Source organism: Adiantum capillus-veneris, chromosome 29 (assembly GCF_014529385.1).
Source record: "Adiantum capillus-veneris isolate H3 chromosome 29, ASM1452938v2, whole genome shotgun sequence".
Lineage (NCBI taxonomy): Eukaryota > Viridiplantae > Streptophyta > Polypodiopsida > Polypodiales > Pteridaceae > Adiantum > Adiantum capillus-veneris.
In genome coordinates this window covers 9,366,219-9,383,865 of record NC_140959.1, presented here as the reverse complement: position 1 = coordinate 9,383,865, position 17,647 = coordinate 9,366,219, and the positions used below count along the sequence as shown (strand labels likewise).

At 39.0% G+C, this 17,647-nt stretch overlaps 1 protein-coding gene across 1 annotated transcript; it reads left to right on the top strand.

Moving 5' to 3' along the window:
* The first annotated feature begins 4,147 nt into the window (after positions 1-4,147).
* On the top strand, positions 4,148-5,410 carry LOC147418730 (ubiquitin-ribosomal protein eS31 fusion protein). The gene is made up of 2 exons (XM_086505671.1): positions 4,148-4,306; positions 4,867-5,410. Exons 1-2 carry the CDS (start codon positions 4,285-4,287, stop codon positions 5,304-5,306), a joined length of 462 nt encoding a protein of 153 aa, XP_086361797.1. The 5' UTR covers positions 4,148-4,284; the 3' UTR covers positions 5,307-5,410.
* The last annotated feature ends 12,237 nt before the right edge of the window (positions 5,411-17,647 follow it).

Genomic DNA, 17,647 nt, shown 5'->3' with positions numbered 1-17,647 from the left:
CGACAGCATGGATTAGTGGTGCTTCCCACGGCGGAATTGGAATTGGGTTCACTGCTAGGCAGCCCTTCCCACGGAAGGGGTGAGCCGGGTGGCAAGAGTTGTGGATGTATTGTGGTTGACTCGAGGAAGCACAAGGCAAGGGAGGATATTGGACTTGAGGCTTTCCATGATTCTCGATGTTTTTGATGACTCCTTCCATCCTTCCTTCTATCTTCAATCTTTCCTCTCTAATTAAGCTTTCCGATATCGTCCTTCATGACAAAGCAATTGCTTGATTGCAACTAGGTTTCGAAATCAAGAATCTTCCGACTCTCCAAGCTTTTTTGCTTTCTTCTTGCCTTCACAACCCGCAGTGATTATGCATTAGAATTGAAGGTGAACACTCGACATACCATATTTTGATCGTTATGAAGCCGAATTGGAAACTAGTGTCGATTAACCACCAATTAAAAATCGAGTTTTCTTCTGCAAATTCGATCAATTATACTTTGAATTTCCACAAGTCCTTGAATCCTTGAATTGCAAGGTCGATGAATTGCAATTGGGATTTTGTCGATTAGAGGGACTCCTTCTTAAGATTGAAATCTGGTGCCGGTTTATCCTCGAACCTGAGGCTCTGATACCACTGTTGGGAGAAGAGGGGGAGATCGACCGCTTAAACTATTCAACACAAGCTTCCAAGCAATCACCATCAACCTGTCCACCTCTTCTTCCAATTTCCAAGCACACACACTCACACCTAGACTATGACACACACACACACACACACACACACACACACACACACACACACACACACACACACACACACAAACACACACAGTAAACATAAAATTGACATAGACATGCTTGTAAGAGAGTGTAAGATATGTGTAAGAGATGGAGACTAGATTAGAGAGTATACAGTAAATAACCATAGCTTAAGAGAGTAGAGAAGAGAATCTGCAAGAGAAAGGCCTAAATCTAGCCCCAAACTCCACGGCACCTCTCTTGTGGAGTTGGTATTTAATATATTATTTTTGAGTTTAAGGTGCCAAAAATTGAGGCCCCTCTTTTTACAACCACTTCACTTTTGTAAATGAGTGAAGCCCATTAGTTCTTGCATGACCCATAAGGGGAGTTCCCACTACAACTATTTACAGAGCCATAGTGGCTTATTGAAATGATGTTCTAAGATACTGTGCAAATATAAAATGGCCAAGAGTAATTGCCGTCGTCTCTTCATCAACTCCCCGCATTCCACTCTACAAAATCATCATCAACTCAATTAGTAAAATAAATAGACAGCACATAATTAACCATTATGCCAGCTATCCCAATTGCAGCTAACCACTACAACAGGAGGGTGCCCAGTCTCGTAACATTCACACCATCTAGATTTTTGACCTTCTAACCGTGAATGTTTCCTACTCCCTCTTCAGTCTCAATTACTCTTTCTATTAAACTAATTAAATTGCCTTGTAACTGCCTTGTGTATAAAGCAGAAATTTCTGTTCAACTACTTATCTTCTCTTCTGTGGACTTGTCATGTTCAATATGTTGCATTGCTGAGACATCTTCCCTATCACCCTTGCTCACTCTGATCCACCTTTTGTAAATTTACTGATCTTCCCTTTTTCACTTCATTCATTTGAGTTTGAACATTTGTTGGATCTTATGCTTCAGAAATACTATAAGAGATCATCAAAATAATTATTTTTACGTGCAGGAAACTGAATCAAACAATGGATCACAACATGGTACATTTTGCACGCTTGTCTGATCTTGCATCTGCCTACGTATACACATGCGAATCAATCACTCATCTTACTGTGCAGCTCTTCAAGCAATACACGAACAATGCAAAGGAAACGCAACCAACGATACAACCTAAGAGATTTTACCTCACGACTAAGCAGATGAGATTGGCTAACTCAGCAGGCGAGAAACCCCATGCGTATATTGAGGGGTTCCATACTTTTCAAGAGCGTCGCAACTTCACGAATAAGTGCGACGCAAGATATAAAGCTCTAAACCAAACGATGGCCATACCAAACACAGACAAGATGACAACAGGTACTATTAGAAAAGAAAAATATAATGCCTTTTGTCTGTTACGCTAACCAGCTTGCTCCTACATCCTGCAGGTCTCATGAAGCAAATACTTGAAGAGCTTGATATCCAGTACGAGGATGATGAGAGTATGTTGCGTAATGTTGAAGCACAACAACTCCTCAACACAAAAACTGAAGGAATTACACTGTACACGATGGAGCAGCTGCGGTTTGGTTACAACATTGATCTAGCTGAACTTTCAAAAGCTACTGTGCCGCTATCTTGACAAATTTCATGACTTCAGCAAACCACACGCACGACGCAACTAATCCACCTATCACAATCCAGAAGGTAGCATGGCACTATAGCAAACACAAGGCAGTAAATTACGGCCAACTAGCCTCTCCATACGAGCCAGTTGCAATAGACCAAGGCAAGTATGGATAACAAGTATCACTACCTTCCATTCATTTCTCCGTAGCACTGTCATTTTTTTATTGACCTAACCAATCTGCATGGACTACAGATTTAGACACTCATCAACAACTAGAGACAAGCATCGGCCTTCCACCCCAGAAAAAGCAGCGTCGCGGAAAGAATACATAGTCTACAGTATACGCTGCACGAAAAATGATAGGAGATATATCGGAGTTACGAATAACGTCCATAAACGCGTTAGCAAGCGCAATCCTTCCAGGAGAATGCGAGCGGACATGCAGGCACATAGTCCTTTCGAGGACAATTTTGAAATTACCACTTTAGCAACTAGTACCAATATACATAAAGATAGAAACTTAGAATATATTAAACAACACAAAACAACAACCGCATTAGGTTATAACGTTTGTTCTGGATACCCACCAAGGTTGAGAAAATATTATTTTTTGAAAAAAAACAAGAAAATATAGCTGCGAACTTCTGCCATCTTCATTTCATTGTTTTGTTCACTGTCTTTGTCATATAACGTTGGTCATTGGCTACAACAATGTCTTTTTTTTTTCCATTCAAACTATGGAAAACATGACAACTTATCAACTTCTTTGATTTAAATGCTTTTTCTTTTCAGTTTAGAATGGATAGGCCGATTCCAGTTGATTTGATTGAGCAGTAGTCAGAATTTGAGACTGCAATGTATATGTTGCAATATTGTCTTTACCCACATTTGCAAGAGCGGGTCCTTAGACACTACATGCATAAATGGAGTGAGTTCATTCCAGGGCCAGTTCAGCCACCTACCCCATGGCATCCACATTACATCACTTGGAATACACTCAGTCGACAAATCACCATCGACATCGCCGTGCTAGCTGGTTGCTCCACAAAACACCATTGTATGTTGTTCATGCAGATTGCGGATGTGCTCGGCCTACTCGAGACTATAGAATTAAATTACTCTAACGTGGTCCCCAACCACCTTCAGTCAGCTAAACAATTCGTTTCGCGCTATTTTTCTGTCAACCAGTTAGCCACATGCGCAACTCTGAAGAGCATCTTATCGGTATAGCCCTTTCTTCCTGCATCAAAAACTCCCACTGATATGTGTTGTTACCTAGTCCTCCTCCTCTTCTCCACAGAAGTTCTGTCCATTTCATTGTAAAGAAGTCATTGCATGCTACATTCAAAGTCTTCCCAACTCTCGTTTGCTTAGTTCCGTTCTTAATTCATCAACTTTTTGGCATACTATTTACATCAAATCGTTTCAGTGACTTACACTCACTTAGCGTAACAAGATTTCTGCGAAACAAATAATAAGCGCTCTCTCTCTCTCTCTCTCTCTCTCACCTTTCATTTCTTCATTCTTCTTTACGGATGTATACTTTTGTTCAGTGCTTGCATGAGATGAAAAAAATATACATTCCTGCACGTACGAATGACTTCTACTCCCTTACGCTAACAAGATTTGTCGGAAAAAAAAATAAGCGCACTCTCTCTCTCTCTCTCTCTCTCTCTCTCTCTCAGCTTTCACTTCTATGTTCATTTTACTAATATATACTCTTTTTCAATGTTTCGATGCTTCTACCACTTCCGATTATGCAGGCTGACGAAGCACTCTAGTTGCGCGTTTTTGCTACCTGCAGCAAAGAATTTGAATGGTAACAAGTCGTGAGTTCAACTCTCCAGTAGTCGGCAAATAACAAACCCTAACTATATATATGAATTTACTCCTAGTTTGTTTCTTCTGAAGGAGGTGTTAGGGCACGAGCGACGAAGGAACGTGTCTGGAGCTCGGCCTTTCTCCGTTCTGCAGAGATGCAGATCTTCGTGAAGACATGTAAGTGCTTTCTTCTTTTGTTGCAAGCTCCTCAGCGTTCTGTTTCCTGCAGTAATTTTGAAGCTGCCCCAACGTGCCCTGCGAAAACCTAGATTGGGCTTTTGCTTTTTCAATCTCTCCTCGCTAATTCTTGCGCAGCAAGCTGAGTGCATAATTAGAGTTCTGTGACGAGCCCTCAAGCGAAGCGTGTTGCGTGGAAGATGAAAAGTTTGAATCTGCTTGTTAGCTTTGTGATCTCTTCGAAGCTCTCATCTGTAGTAAATAACTGAAGAGTATATTTATGCTTTGCGTCTGCTTGCTGAATTTGGAGATTTAATGGAGTAACAAGGCGTCAGTATCACAGGATTTGTCTCGTTTCGGTGGTTGTTTTTTCAGTATCCGTTTAGGTGGTTTAGTCACTTGAGTTCTTTCTTGTTTGACGGCCTCATTTGGATGCTGAATATAGGGAACACTTTATAATAATCTAAGCTTGATGTGAAAATTGGACTAAGGTAATCGCGTTTTAGTGAGATTCTTGAATTAGTTTTTTCTGCTGATTGTTGTTTTGTATGTTGAATTAGTAACTGGCAAGACCATCACTCTCGAGGTTGAGTCCTCCGATACTATCGACAATGTGAAGACTAAAATCCAGGACAAGGAGGGAATCCCTCCTGATCAGCAGCGTCTCATTTTTGCCGGGAAGCAGCTTGAAGATGGACGAACACTGGCTGATTACAATATCCAGAAAGAGTCCACCCTCCACCTTGTGCTCAGGTTGAGAGGTGGTGCCAAGAAGAGAAAGAAGAAGACTTACACCAAGCCCAAAAAGCTCAAGCATAAGAAGAAGAAGGTAAAGCTTGCAGTGCTCCAATTCTACAAGGTGGATGACTCTGGGAAGGTGCAACGACTTCGGAAGGAGTGTCCAAATGCTGAATGTGGAGCTGGAACTTTCATGGCCAATCATCATGATCGCCACTACTGCGGCAAGTGTGGCCTGACCTACGTCTATCAGAAGGCTTGATGTATGTGACTTTCAAAGTCATGTTTTGGATGTAGAATGAGCAGCTATTGCTCTGCTGAATTTAACTTTTTGAACCGTAATGATGTCACTTACTTTTGGGTTTAGTCTCAGCAATTGTAATCTGCCATTATCTTCATGCTAAGTCTTGAGATTTACTCTCTTTTTAATATTTTTATAAGGTGTGGAATTTTATTTTTAAAGTGTCCAGTCTTTGATAACAGCTAGTAAGATGACTTCTATTTGGAGAAATAGGTCAATCTAAGAAGTATGGCTTTTGAGACCCCATGCTCATATGAGTTATAGCTGAGGGTCCCCCCTTAGGGGAAATTAACTCAATTTTGAAAAGTTTCCCCATTGGTATTGCTGCCTATTTTAGTGCATGGTGCATCTCGAGATCTTCAGACCTTCCTCATTGTTCAATGCCTTGAGATGGTGCAAAGTTCAATTTGAGCTTTTGCCTAATTGAGTGCACCACCTTGGTGTAGTGCGATGGTCTCTATGCCCCGTCTCATTCAGTGTCAGTAGAGTGTCCATTAGTGATGGTGCAATAGCCCAATGTGCACAATAGTGGCTGTGCAATAACATTAAGAACAAGTGACACGCTAGTATACTAAATCTTCAGAGGGGGGGGGAGAGAGAGAGAGGCCAATTCTTCGCACAAGCATTCAATCTCGACAAGCCGTCCTCGGCTATCTCCAAAGTCTAGAGTCCTTATTAACTACACAAGCTAAGAGAAATGTCAAAAGATTAACCTCACTTATGAGTCGTATCTTTTCAATGAACCATGCATATATCCGCCATTGAAAAGGCCAATCTTGCAAGGAGATACATGTTGCACTTCTTGTGGAAGAGAATGATGCATCCATCTTTCTGTCAACAATATCCTATTCCAAGTATTTATGCAAAACCTTAGTCTAAATTGGAGCGACAACTCAATGGAGTACAGTAGGGCGAATGGTTTCCTTAAATTCGTATGGGTGCTAAAGATGGGCATATTCTTAACAAGAATGGTGACAAATAGGAAGCCTTTTGATGCATGAATCTTCCCTCACCGTATCCTAGCCTCTTCTATCAAAATTATTTGTAAGTGCGGCGATGATTTGTGTCTTCCTACAATCTTGCCAAGTGCTCTTGTTAATATTAAAGTGTCATCACGAAGTATTGTCAGTAAAATGTGGCAATCCTCTACAAATTGTTCAAGTGGAGTGGAATTGCACGTGGACACATTTAACCAGCCAATGACCATGATAAAAACGGTCTCAACCATCTCCTCACCCCTATCTCCATGTATCAAGCTTGATGGTAGGCACATATCTACATTTGGCATCATAGCCAGTAGTTGTTGTATCATCAATAAATTGCCAAAGTTCCCATTTGAGACATCATAGCTGGTAATTGCTGTATCATCAATAAATTGCAAAGATTCCATTTGAGACAAGGTGCCATAGATAAGTCTTGTAAGTTGGCATGGACCATCCTCACATTCTAACCTTTGTGGGTAAAAACTTAAATAAATTTAGGACTTATAGTAGGATTTTGACCAAGAGACGTGGGGCTTGTTGTGGATCAGCCCAACTTGGGCGGCCATTATATGTGAAACCTTTGTAATGCCTTTAGAAGGCTCAAAAATCTTGGGCGGCCATTATATGTGAAACCTTTGTAATGCCTTTAGAAGGCTCAAAAATTGTGTGCACGCTCGTCTTATCCCTTAATCATCTCTTCTCTATTGAGACTAATGTTCTTAAAGAGAGGTCTTTCCCATGCGTATACATTGTTAATTCTTCAAACCCTTTTTATATGAGATAAATTTTGTTACATACAATCCATTTCTATTTATGAGATATAAAACCCATATCAATGTAGAGATGCTCAATGATTAGTGCTGTAAAGTATTTGTATAAGTATATAAATAATGGGCATTAATGAGCCACCATTTTTAGGCGTTGATGGTGAAAGAGTGTGATGAAATCCAAAGCTATCTTGATGCACGCTATGTATCTTCATCCAAGGCAGCATGCAGAATTCATGGTTTTGATTTACACCATGAAAAACCCAATGTTAAGCATCTATAGATTCACCTTTCTAAAGAAAATACATTGGTGTTTTGAGATTCGGAGGATGTGCGAGAAGTTGTAGACGATGAGAGTAATAGGGAAACAATATTGGCTGCATAATTTGTTGCCAATCAACTATCCGATGATTCTCATGATCTTTTGTATGTAGATTTTCATCATAGATAGGCTTAGAACAAGATCTTGAAGTGTTGGGCACAACACTAAAAGGGTGAGTGCAGTGGGCAAATGACAAAGTACCCATTGCAGAAGATCTATTTTTTTATGAGAATCCTACTCAACATTTGTTAAGGTTGCAAATCATTTAAAAATCTTGGTGCATCGTATGTCTTATCTCTCTTGAACAATTATGGGAGATGTTTTTAATTGAACTTTCACATGACTATTGCATGCCTTACACAATCGTGGACATGATGTATGTATTTGTGGTGATGTAAAAGAAAAAAGATAAGAGTATTAATGGTAGAAGTAGAGCTTGGTGTGTGGCTTTGTAGCTGTTATAGCAATGAAATTTGTACTAGGTCGAAAAAACGTAGATTTTAGAGTTTTTGTAGTAAGTTTTTGTTTTGAGAGTTGTTTTCTCTTGTTTTAGGAGGAGGGTAAATAGATGCATCTCTGATGAGGTTTTATCCGCATGTTGGTTGGAGACCTTTGTTAGCACATGCTTCGTGTGAAAATCAGCAAAAAAGAGCGAACCAAAAGTTGCTTGAGAGATTGAGTTCTTAGTGTGAGGAAGGAGGAAAATTCACCCAAGGAGTTCATTTTTTGTTAAAATTTTGATTTCTTGTGATTAGACCCAAAGTGATAGCAACAACCTGTGGAAAATTGAAATCTGGAAAAAAATTGTGATTTTGCCTGTTGACAAAAAAAGATCGCGTTTTTTTTAAACCTCAGATTCTGTCGCAATTTTTTTGTGAAATTTTGCATAGAGCATCCACTAACCAATTCAAGCACACTTGTAAAGTCAGAAGTTGAAAAATAGGTCCACAGGTCAACCCTAGAAAAAAATAACGTTTTCTTTCCAAGGCCACTCTAGGAGATCAACTTTTGGATTTTTCTTGTACACGTGTATTCATTGGATGAGCTAGTTTGTGCTGGAAAATTGTATACTTGTTTGTGCACACACACACACACACACACACACACACACACACACACACACACACACACACACACACACACACACACACACACACACACACACACACACACACACACACACACACACACACACACACACATGTATCACTATGAGTGGATTCTTTCAAGCATAAATCCCATAACCACACACTTGCTCTCATCTGATACACTATCTTTGGATAGTTTATGGGACTTTGGAACCCTCTACCTAATCTGATCCATACCTACTGATAGCCTAGTAATGAAGACTGCCTCTCAACATAACTGATTATTTTTCTCTCCCAGGTATTGGAGAGAGAATCTCCTACTAAGTTGTGGAGCTACCTGACTGGTATCTAGTTGGAACATCACACTCTCCACCCCTTATCGCTCTTAAAACCCTCGTAACAACTTAACCCATATTGCTCTCTCTTGATATGATAGGTCTTGGCATAATGGATTACCTTCTACTGGGTTTGCTTTCTTGATTTCTCTCTCTCTTCCCCTTACCCTCTGCATAAGAAGCCGTATATGTCACACACACACACACACACACACACACACACACACAAGATGTCACGGGACAAAAAAAAGCTTAGCTAATGAGCTTTGCAGCTACATCTCTATTATGCCGCCCATCACATGATCACACAAACAGCTATCACAATAGAAGCAAGTATTTGGCCTCTCTGCCAAAGGCACGATACGAGTCGCCAAGGCTACCCCATACTCCCGAGTGTGGTGAGTACAGTTAAAATATCCTCGTAGCTGATGACCATAACTACGGTATAGGAAAATCTTCTGAGGAGGTAGAAACTGGGCTAGCAGATATAGCCGATCTGAAAAACCAGGCTTTATGGAATGCTCGATGTAATAATACTTAGGCCCTAGACCCACTGCTTCAGTAAGCATCGCCAATCGGATATTATTCTTGAAATGTTCACGACCCCAAAGTGTCACTTTGGTCACTCGGTCCTGATATGTCCACCACTTTGTTTGAGAAACAGAGGTTCCTAAATGCGGGAATAGATGCTGTTCATAACGGAGTAATGTTGCTCGATGTATAGATTCATTTGACATAAAGAGATGTGCAGTTGCTATGAAAAAAACCTGGTCATGACAGTAGGCCATAATACACCAAGGATGCAAAATAGATGAAGAATGCCAAACTCTGGAAATGATACTCTAGACTTGGGGTTTTATATTTGACCAACCATCTCTAATAAAACCATTTTTTGAAATAGGAAAGTGTGCCTAATATGGTGTTGTCTCTCACACTTTAAAAGGTGGTTTTTTTCACACTATTGTGTGGGTGGAAGCCTTGCATAGGGCATGGATAGCATGTATAAATACCTAATGTGTATATATACCCGAGACCTGATACAGCTTACTAGGTATGAGTCTAGAGACCTTGGTATGAATATGGGAATCATTGCTATTTAAATTTTACCTTGGGGTGATGTAGTCTGTCTGACCGGGCTTTACATTTAAATTAAAACAAAATAGTTGAAAACCACTTACTCTGGAAATGATACTCGAGATTTGTTTGTTTAACCAACCATTTAGAATAAAAACAGTTTATTAACTCCTGAGACTTATTATGATTTGGAAAGTTTTCCCAAAATAATATCATATACTCACAGTGTAGAAAGGTGTTTTACACTAAGGAAATGCTAAAACTTAAGGTTAGGCTAGGATAGCAGATAAAAATACCTACTGGGGTGTAAATACCCAACACCGAATATAATCGCTTCTAGTGGATAAAACCGGGCTTTGACTATGGGAATATATGCTATCTTATACCATAGGTGGAGGTGGACTGTCCGACTTGGATTCACATTGTTTGGTCTTAGTACAAATCTTTAATTTTCTGTAAGCATGGCTTGTGGTCCTTCTTGCATCTACTGCACACCACCGCTTAGGTTTTTGAGGAAAGGTCTCCGATGATAGTCTTCCCCGCCATTTTTTCTTGAGCAGTAGGTGCTGATATTGTGGAATCTTACCTGCTAAACCTCTGGATTCTGCCTCCGGATCTTAGGCTATGGGGGATACTGGTGTACGTGCCTGGACTGACGTCCTCGATTGTGGGCATAACCTGTCCAACTCAACTGTCTCGTCTGCTGCAGAGGAGCATCAACTATATACACATGACTTCTAAGGTGAGTTATCATACTCACATAGCTGCGTCTCTGTTATCATTTCTCTGCGTGTGTTAGTTCAAAACTGTGCGTATTCCATATACTGGTTGCTGTGGCTCAAACATGCTGAAAAAATCGGAGAAAGCCATTGTGGAGGCGTCATCGTCTCCTAATCTTCAGGTTAACAGAAATTTTCTGTCTTGCTCTAGGGAATTTCTTTAAACACTGTGTAGCTTTGCTGAGACTGTTTTTTGGGAAATTAAAAAAAAACCCAATTAAATCGTTTCCGGATACTGAGCTTTCATGTGTAAAAGGTGTAAGAGGAGATATAAGATTGGCTTGCTTTGTCATCGATGCAAGTTATGGTTTTGCTTTGACTTATGTGGTATGGGTCCGTGAAATCAGTGGAAGGGGAAAGAAAAAACTGGTTTTGTATGTTATATCTTATTTGGAGGGGATTAGTCTGACACTGTCGGCTATGGAATAAAATTACTTGAGCATGTCTAATGGCATGATTATGGAGTGGACTGCATTGGAAAAGGTAAAGTTAGCTGGGTTTATTCAACTGTTTGATGTATGTCTCGCTAGTCTTTACATAGAGCCAGAAATTCACAAATATCTAAAAAAATAAGCTAAAAATAGTGTGCATGTAATGTCGGAAACCTATGTCTGCTGTAAAACTAAGGAGTCGGAGTACAATTTTTTACATGTGCTGACCTCAGACTGAATAGACTCAGAATACAGGTACCAAATTTTTGGAATGAAGAGACTTTGAATAAATTAACGGATGTTTTCTGATTCGCTGACCATATTGGATACTGACCTTTTCTTGTGTCAAACTGAAATTATCTCTTACTCTAGAGACTGGCAAGTGTTATTCTTTTGACTAATGGTGTTTGTTTTCATAAAATAAACAAAAAAATAGATATATTACCTGGTTCTGGAATCTGACTCTTACTGGTAAGGGAAGAAGTGTGAATGGCTCAAGTTAAACTAAGAACTACCTGTTTTTTTTGAATGATGATGGTAATATGTCTGGTTGCCTTAAGAAGTGCTGTAAAACTGGTTTTTCTGAGGAATAATCTGGAATTTTTTTTTTAAAAAAAAAGAAAAAAGGGGAGACTGCCAGGTATAAGGGAGGTTGACTGCGGAGGTAAGAGGACTGTATGGTTCTTAAAGGAAAGAAATTGTATATATGGGTGATAATGTTATGTTTTGTTAAAAAACTACTCATTAGATGTAATGTACTCTTGAAAGGGATACTGCAGGAAGAAAAAAATATACCAGAAATTCACAAAAAAATGAGCCGTAATGATCTTATAAAGTTGAAAAGATAATTTGGTTTACTGTAACACTAATTTGCTAAGGTCCTTTTTAGTAAGAGGACAGCCCCTTGACTGCTTCACTGTCTAGTTCTGGTACCTATTCTATTGAACCACCTGTAGATTATTCTGAGGGCACTTAATACAGGTTTCGGAAATGGTGTCCAGTCGTCTTATATTTGGTTGGTAGACCACGTGTAGGAGAAAATTTTGGTTTTACATATTGACTTAATTGGTTCTACCATTTTACATCACCTACTAGTAAGATCGAATTGTTTTTTAGAGCAGTTGCCTATCTCACTGAATCGGCTAAAAACTATTTTATATTTACTTAGTACTAGCTTATGATAGGTTGCTCTTTCTCTAAATCTTTATAAAGCTGAGAGTGGCAACACATACTGGATTGTTTAAGAATGGCAACACTTATCGGATTGTCTATAGAGCTAAAGTGTGGCAACACATACCGGATTAAGTTGGTTGCAAAGTTACTTGGTCTTTTATACATCTCATACTATGAAGTTTAGTGATAGTGTTCGGTAACTTACCATTATTTCAACATAGTGACTGAGGTCTGAAAGTCTTGGTTGGTTTGAACCTCGGTTATTCAATAGAATTTGCTGGTCTTCATCTGTTGGCTTCCTAATTTCACTCAAGTATATAGCAACTGATTCGTACCTAACATCTTGCAGTATATATATAAAAGCTTCTAGTAGTTGGTTTTTAAGGCCTTGGTATTGTAAGGAAAGTCATGATTTTCCCTTTAACCGATCTTTGCTGGTGAATCTTTTGTCGTTTCTTTTTTGGACAGGTCTGAGTCTGGTCTAAGGACTGACTCGTCTAGGGCTTTATGATATATATATAAAAAAACAATTTATATCTGGCTTGGGCTACAGTATGTCAGACATGACTTTTTAAGCATAAATATTTCTTGAGAAATAATGTTTTTTTTAATAAAAATATAAAAATAAAAAAAGGAGTGAGCTCAAGTTTATAAATTTGGAAATTCTGACATACATAAATGCTTTATGAGTGTTTACTTTCCTGTATCAGATTGGCAAAAATGCCAAAGAAATGTTTTTTCAAATATAAGCAATATACTTGTTGAGAACTATGTGTTTTTTTAAAAATGTGACATGGATAACAACTGGGATGCCCTGCATCACCTGCGTACAGTCACGTGCTAACGAACAGTTTTCTTGTGGCTATGGGTGCAGGTGAGGGCTACCTTCCTTGATTAAAATGTCCAATTCTTAACAAATGGTGGATCTCGTAGTGTGATACAAGATTTCCGAGACTTTGGGTTTAAGGATACTTGAGCTGTATTTTGTTATCTTCATTACCTTGTACATAATTTATTTTCAACTGCAAATAAATTACTGTGCAAAGCCACTGTATTTTTCTAGAATTGTTGTCTGTGAACAGTTAGTGTTCGTTTGCATATATTTATATAGATTTAGAACTGCTACACATACACACACACACACACACATATTATACGGCATACATACCATTGGCATACCAACTCGGAAAACAACTAACATTTGTAAGAACACTTTTTAAAGCAAAAAATCTCGCAATGAAAAGAAAAATAGACACCGTGCTAATGTTTTACCTTGGAACAAGCGACTACATGACTAGGAGATGAATGATAGAAGAAACAAGAAAGAGAAGCAGGCTCCTTGCACATCCCAACATATGGTTTTTTTAATAAAAATAATAAACGCCATTTGGCTCTTTGCAATAATTTCCAGAGTAACAACAACTTTGCTTTTTTGAAATTCATCAAAGGATGTACCAAAAAACGTTTTGAATAAAATCCCCAATTTTTTCAAGAATAATATAGGTATTGGCTTTCTATATTGGTGATAAGTGATATGGCAAGTGGGTATTTTAAGCATTATCCGGGTGGTAGTTCATACTTTCCAAGATAAGCAAAAACGTACGCATGGTCTATTAATTGCACCGCATACTTCGTATGGCTTATAAATAAGACTTGCGCAGAGGTGAAACGTAGGTAGAACCTTACTCTGTAGCATGTGCACACACAAAAGCTCTACTCTATGCGCACGTGCGCGCGCGCGCGCACACACACACACACACACACACACACACACACACACACACACACACACACACACACACACACACACACACACACACACACACACACAATGCTAGCGATAAGCATTCACCACCTCTCAAGTGGGCTACAATATGCGCACACACACACCTTCTCAAATGACGCAAGGGTCCATGAGTTCTTGGTGAACCATGAGTTCTTGGTGAACTTCCAACTGCAAGCAAACAAGCATATGGCGGATTTGTGGCATACACACAATCATATGCATGATCGTTAAAATAAGCTCTGTATCGTGTATAGCGCCAACATTAAAATCCCACGATATTGTTGCTCATGTATATAGCCGGATAAGAATGGATAGCATGTAGCGGATATACTTTCATTCACACACATGTTCGCATGCATCAAACCGTCTCTGAGATCTATTGCCATAATGAGGTAAAAGATTAGTTAGGCAATAGAACCTTATGCCCGTAAACACATAACATGCATACTTATACACCGGTTTTTGAAAAACATATGGCAGTGTTGTGGGTTCTACACACACAAACATAGACATACACACAGGCATACACACAAAGATACGCACAACACATGAAGAAGGATCTCAAACGGGTACCATAGTAGCGTATACACACATACATGCAATCATATGCATAATTTATCATTAACATAGATGGTTAACAGGGTTAAAGCATAATAATAATACCATTAAAAAAAGTATCAATTGGAAGTCTGTGCAATGATAGAGTTGCAGAGTATTGGGTAATAAGCGTGATAACAAGTACACAAATGACGACGACAAATTCGGTTCAGGTACCGGCATACATGTTTGAATACGTACATAAGTTGTCTATATGCGCCGATCAAGCACTTAAATCGGTAAAAAATAGGTTTCTTTTTTAAAGATTTGTGATAATTGGTAAGCATGAATATTGGTAAAGATATAGCTTCTTGGTTAAGACACCCTCTTGTGAGGGCAATGATTACTTCAATTTTTTTTGTGAAAAAAGAGGGATGTTAAAAACAAAATGCTGCATAATTTTTCACAATTTAGGAAGTATTTCTATAAAGTAGAAAAATTATCACAAGTAAGTAGCACTTTGGTTGTTTTTCAAAAAAATAATAAACACTTGGATGTATATACCATAGTAGTAAACATTTGGTATACTCATAAAATATATTGGTATACTCACAAATAATTGTAAAGTGGGGCAAAAGGTAAGGCTCTAACATAGGATATTAACCAAATGTTTCCAACTCTCTCTGGTAAACATGGTTACAGACAGACGACTCGGATGAGCATCACTCGGGATGCATTTAAGTTACGATAGATTCGAGACAAGCTTATGGCTACATGTAGTAAGCCAAAGAAAACCAAGCCAATAGCAATTAGGGACCCTATCTCCAAACGATGTAAACCCATCAAACTGTTCAGATATCGAAATAGACCCTACTTACATAGACGAGCTAAAGAAAACACAAATTATATTTAGGAGTATAGTTGGGTTCTGGCTTGTGACAACGATAACAAGCAGTGGGGTTTGCTTGGATACATGTCACCCATTTAGTACAAATTAGTTCTAATTAATTGTACTGGTGGTTGGTTGGTAGGTAAAGATCCCCGTTCTCATCTGATAGGAGTTCCGGCTAACACTCCTATTCTCTAATGTATCAAAGTATCTCGTAATGGATTGATTATGTATTAAGAAATTCTCCATTTTTTTAAAGAAAAAATGTTCTGCACACAATATGTGTTTCAAACAGTATTTAAGTATCTCAGTATATGATTCTGAATTATGGGATATTAAATTCAAACACACACACACACACACGTGTATCACTATGAGTGGATTCTTTCAAGCATAATTTGCATAACCACACACTGCTCTCACCGGATACACTATCTTTGGATAGTTTATGGGACTTTGGAACCCACACCTAATCTGAGCCATACCTAGTGATAGCCCCGTAATGAAGACTGCCTCTCAGCACAATGGATTATTTTCTCTCTCAGGCTTAGTGCTCTTAAAACCCTCATGGAAACTTAACCCATATTGCTCTCTCTTGATATGATAGGTCTTGCATGATGGATTACACCGCACTTGTTACAAGCTGGTTGGGTATTTTTACCTTCTACGGGGTTTGCTTTCTCGATTTCTCTCTCTCTTCCCCTTACCCTCTGCATATTGGGTAGTAGACGCATGAACTCTGAGTGGTTACCAAGGATGGGTCTCCTTATCCACACCTCTCTATGACTCTACCTACTAATCGTTCCATCTAAACCAACTGCCTCGTGCAATGGGGCTTTACCTTATGGACCAATTTTAACACATGGCTATTGCGGGTTAGCTTTCTTGCTTACATATTATTAGGGATTAGGTCTAATACTCATATGTGGTCTAAAGGATTCTCTAAGCTAAAGCAGTGTTGATTTTTTGGTGGTGGGACTCCCCCTTAGCACTCTTATTTTGAGAATTCATTGGGTTTTTCCCTTTAGTGTCTGGCGGTGATCGTGGCCACTGAGTGCACAATAAATCAACCCTCTTCTCCCAAGGCGTCTACTTCAAAGCTACCCACCTACTGCTTCATACACTCCTAATCCCCCTTTATCTCTCTTCATTTCTCTTTTTCCCTCATCCCCCTTTGTCTTCATGTCACTACACTGTGAAGGTGGATCCATAGGCCTTGCCGTGTGTTGGCTCTCACAAAAACTGAGATCTTGTGGGGATCCTGTAGACATAAATGGGGATTTCATCTTGACGTATAATGATGTTGGATGAAGCTAACTCCACTCAACAAGCTTACCTGTCTAAACAAGGTGAGGGGTTGTTTTACTCCCTCACTTAGCCTTGTGTATTTTATTGTTAAAGAGAGAGTGAGCGCTACCGTGGGTGAATCTGGTTTTACTCCGCACGCCATGGAGAGTACTGAGCAACCAAGTGTTACACAGGTCAAAAAATCATTTTTTTCACTATGGTTGGCAGCATAAAAATTGAAAATACTTGGTTTTTAAAGGAAAACTACCTCTTCTGCAATTGGTAGTTCTTGACCTTTTCTTTGAGTCAATTTTGTCTCACTTAGCAGTGAATATACTTTATTACTGATGCATTCTCCCTACTGGCTGAGGCCAAATGGATCTCTCTGGTCTTGAATTATGTCTGGTCTTGCATAAAATGAAATGAGGTGCATGATTTGCCTACTGGCTCACTGGCTGCATTATTCAAAATTATTGATGATGTCTGCATTATGGTAATCTAATGGGATAAGGTTAGTTTCTTCTGGTCTTAAAAATAATAATAAAAAAATACCCTGCCTGGTTTTGCTTATGGGACTCTACATCTACTGTGGTGCCTATCAAGAGTCTCAAAATCTCCCCTAGTAGTGATTGAAAAGTTGGGAATGGTAATCTCTACTACCTGGACTGGTTTATGCAAAATTCTGTTGATACTGTACATGCTTTTTATTGATGAGTTAAAAGAATATAATCTAACCATGTTTTGCTTGCATGGTTATTGGTACCCTAATGCTAAATCTTGTTTTCTCTTTCTAGATTTTGAAAGATAACTCCTTTCCATAAGAATAATTGCTAAAGGAATTTTTTGAGCTA

Bases quoted from the DNA above. Each gene is read 5' to 3' on its own strand.
- LOC147418730 (XM_086505671.1), top strand. From the start codon at position 4,285: ATGCAGATCTTCGTGAAGACAT. The intron at 4,307-4,866 runs GTAAGTGCTTTC...ATGTTGAATTAG, and splicing joins GCAGATCTTCGTGAAGACAT to TAACTGGCAAGACCATCACT.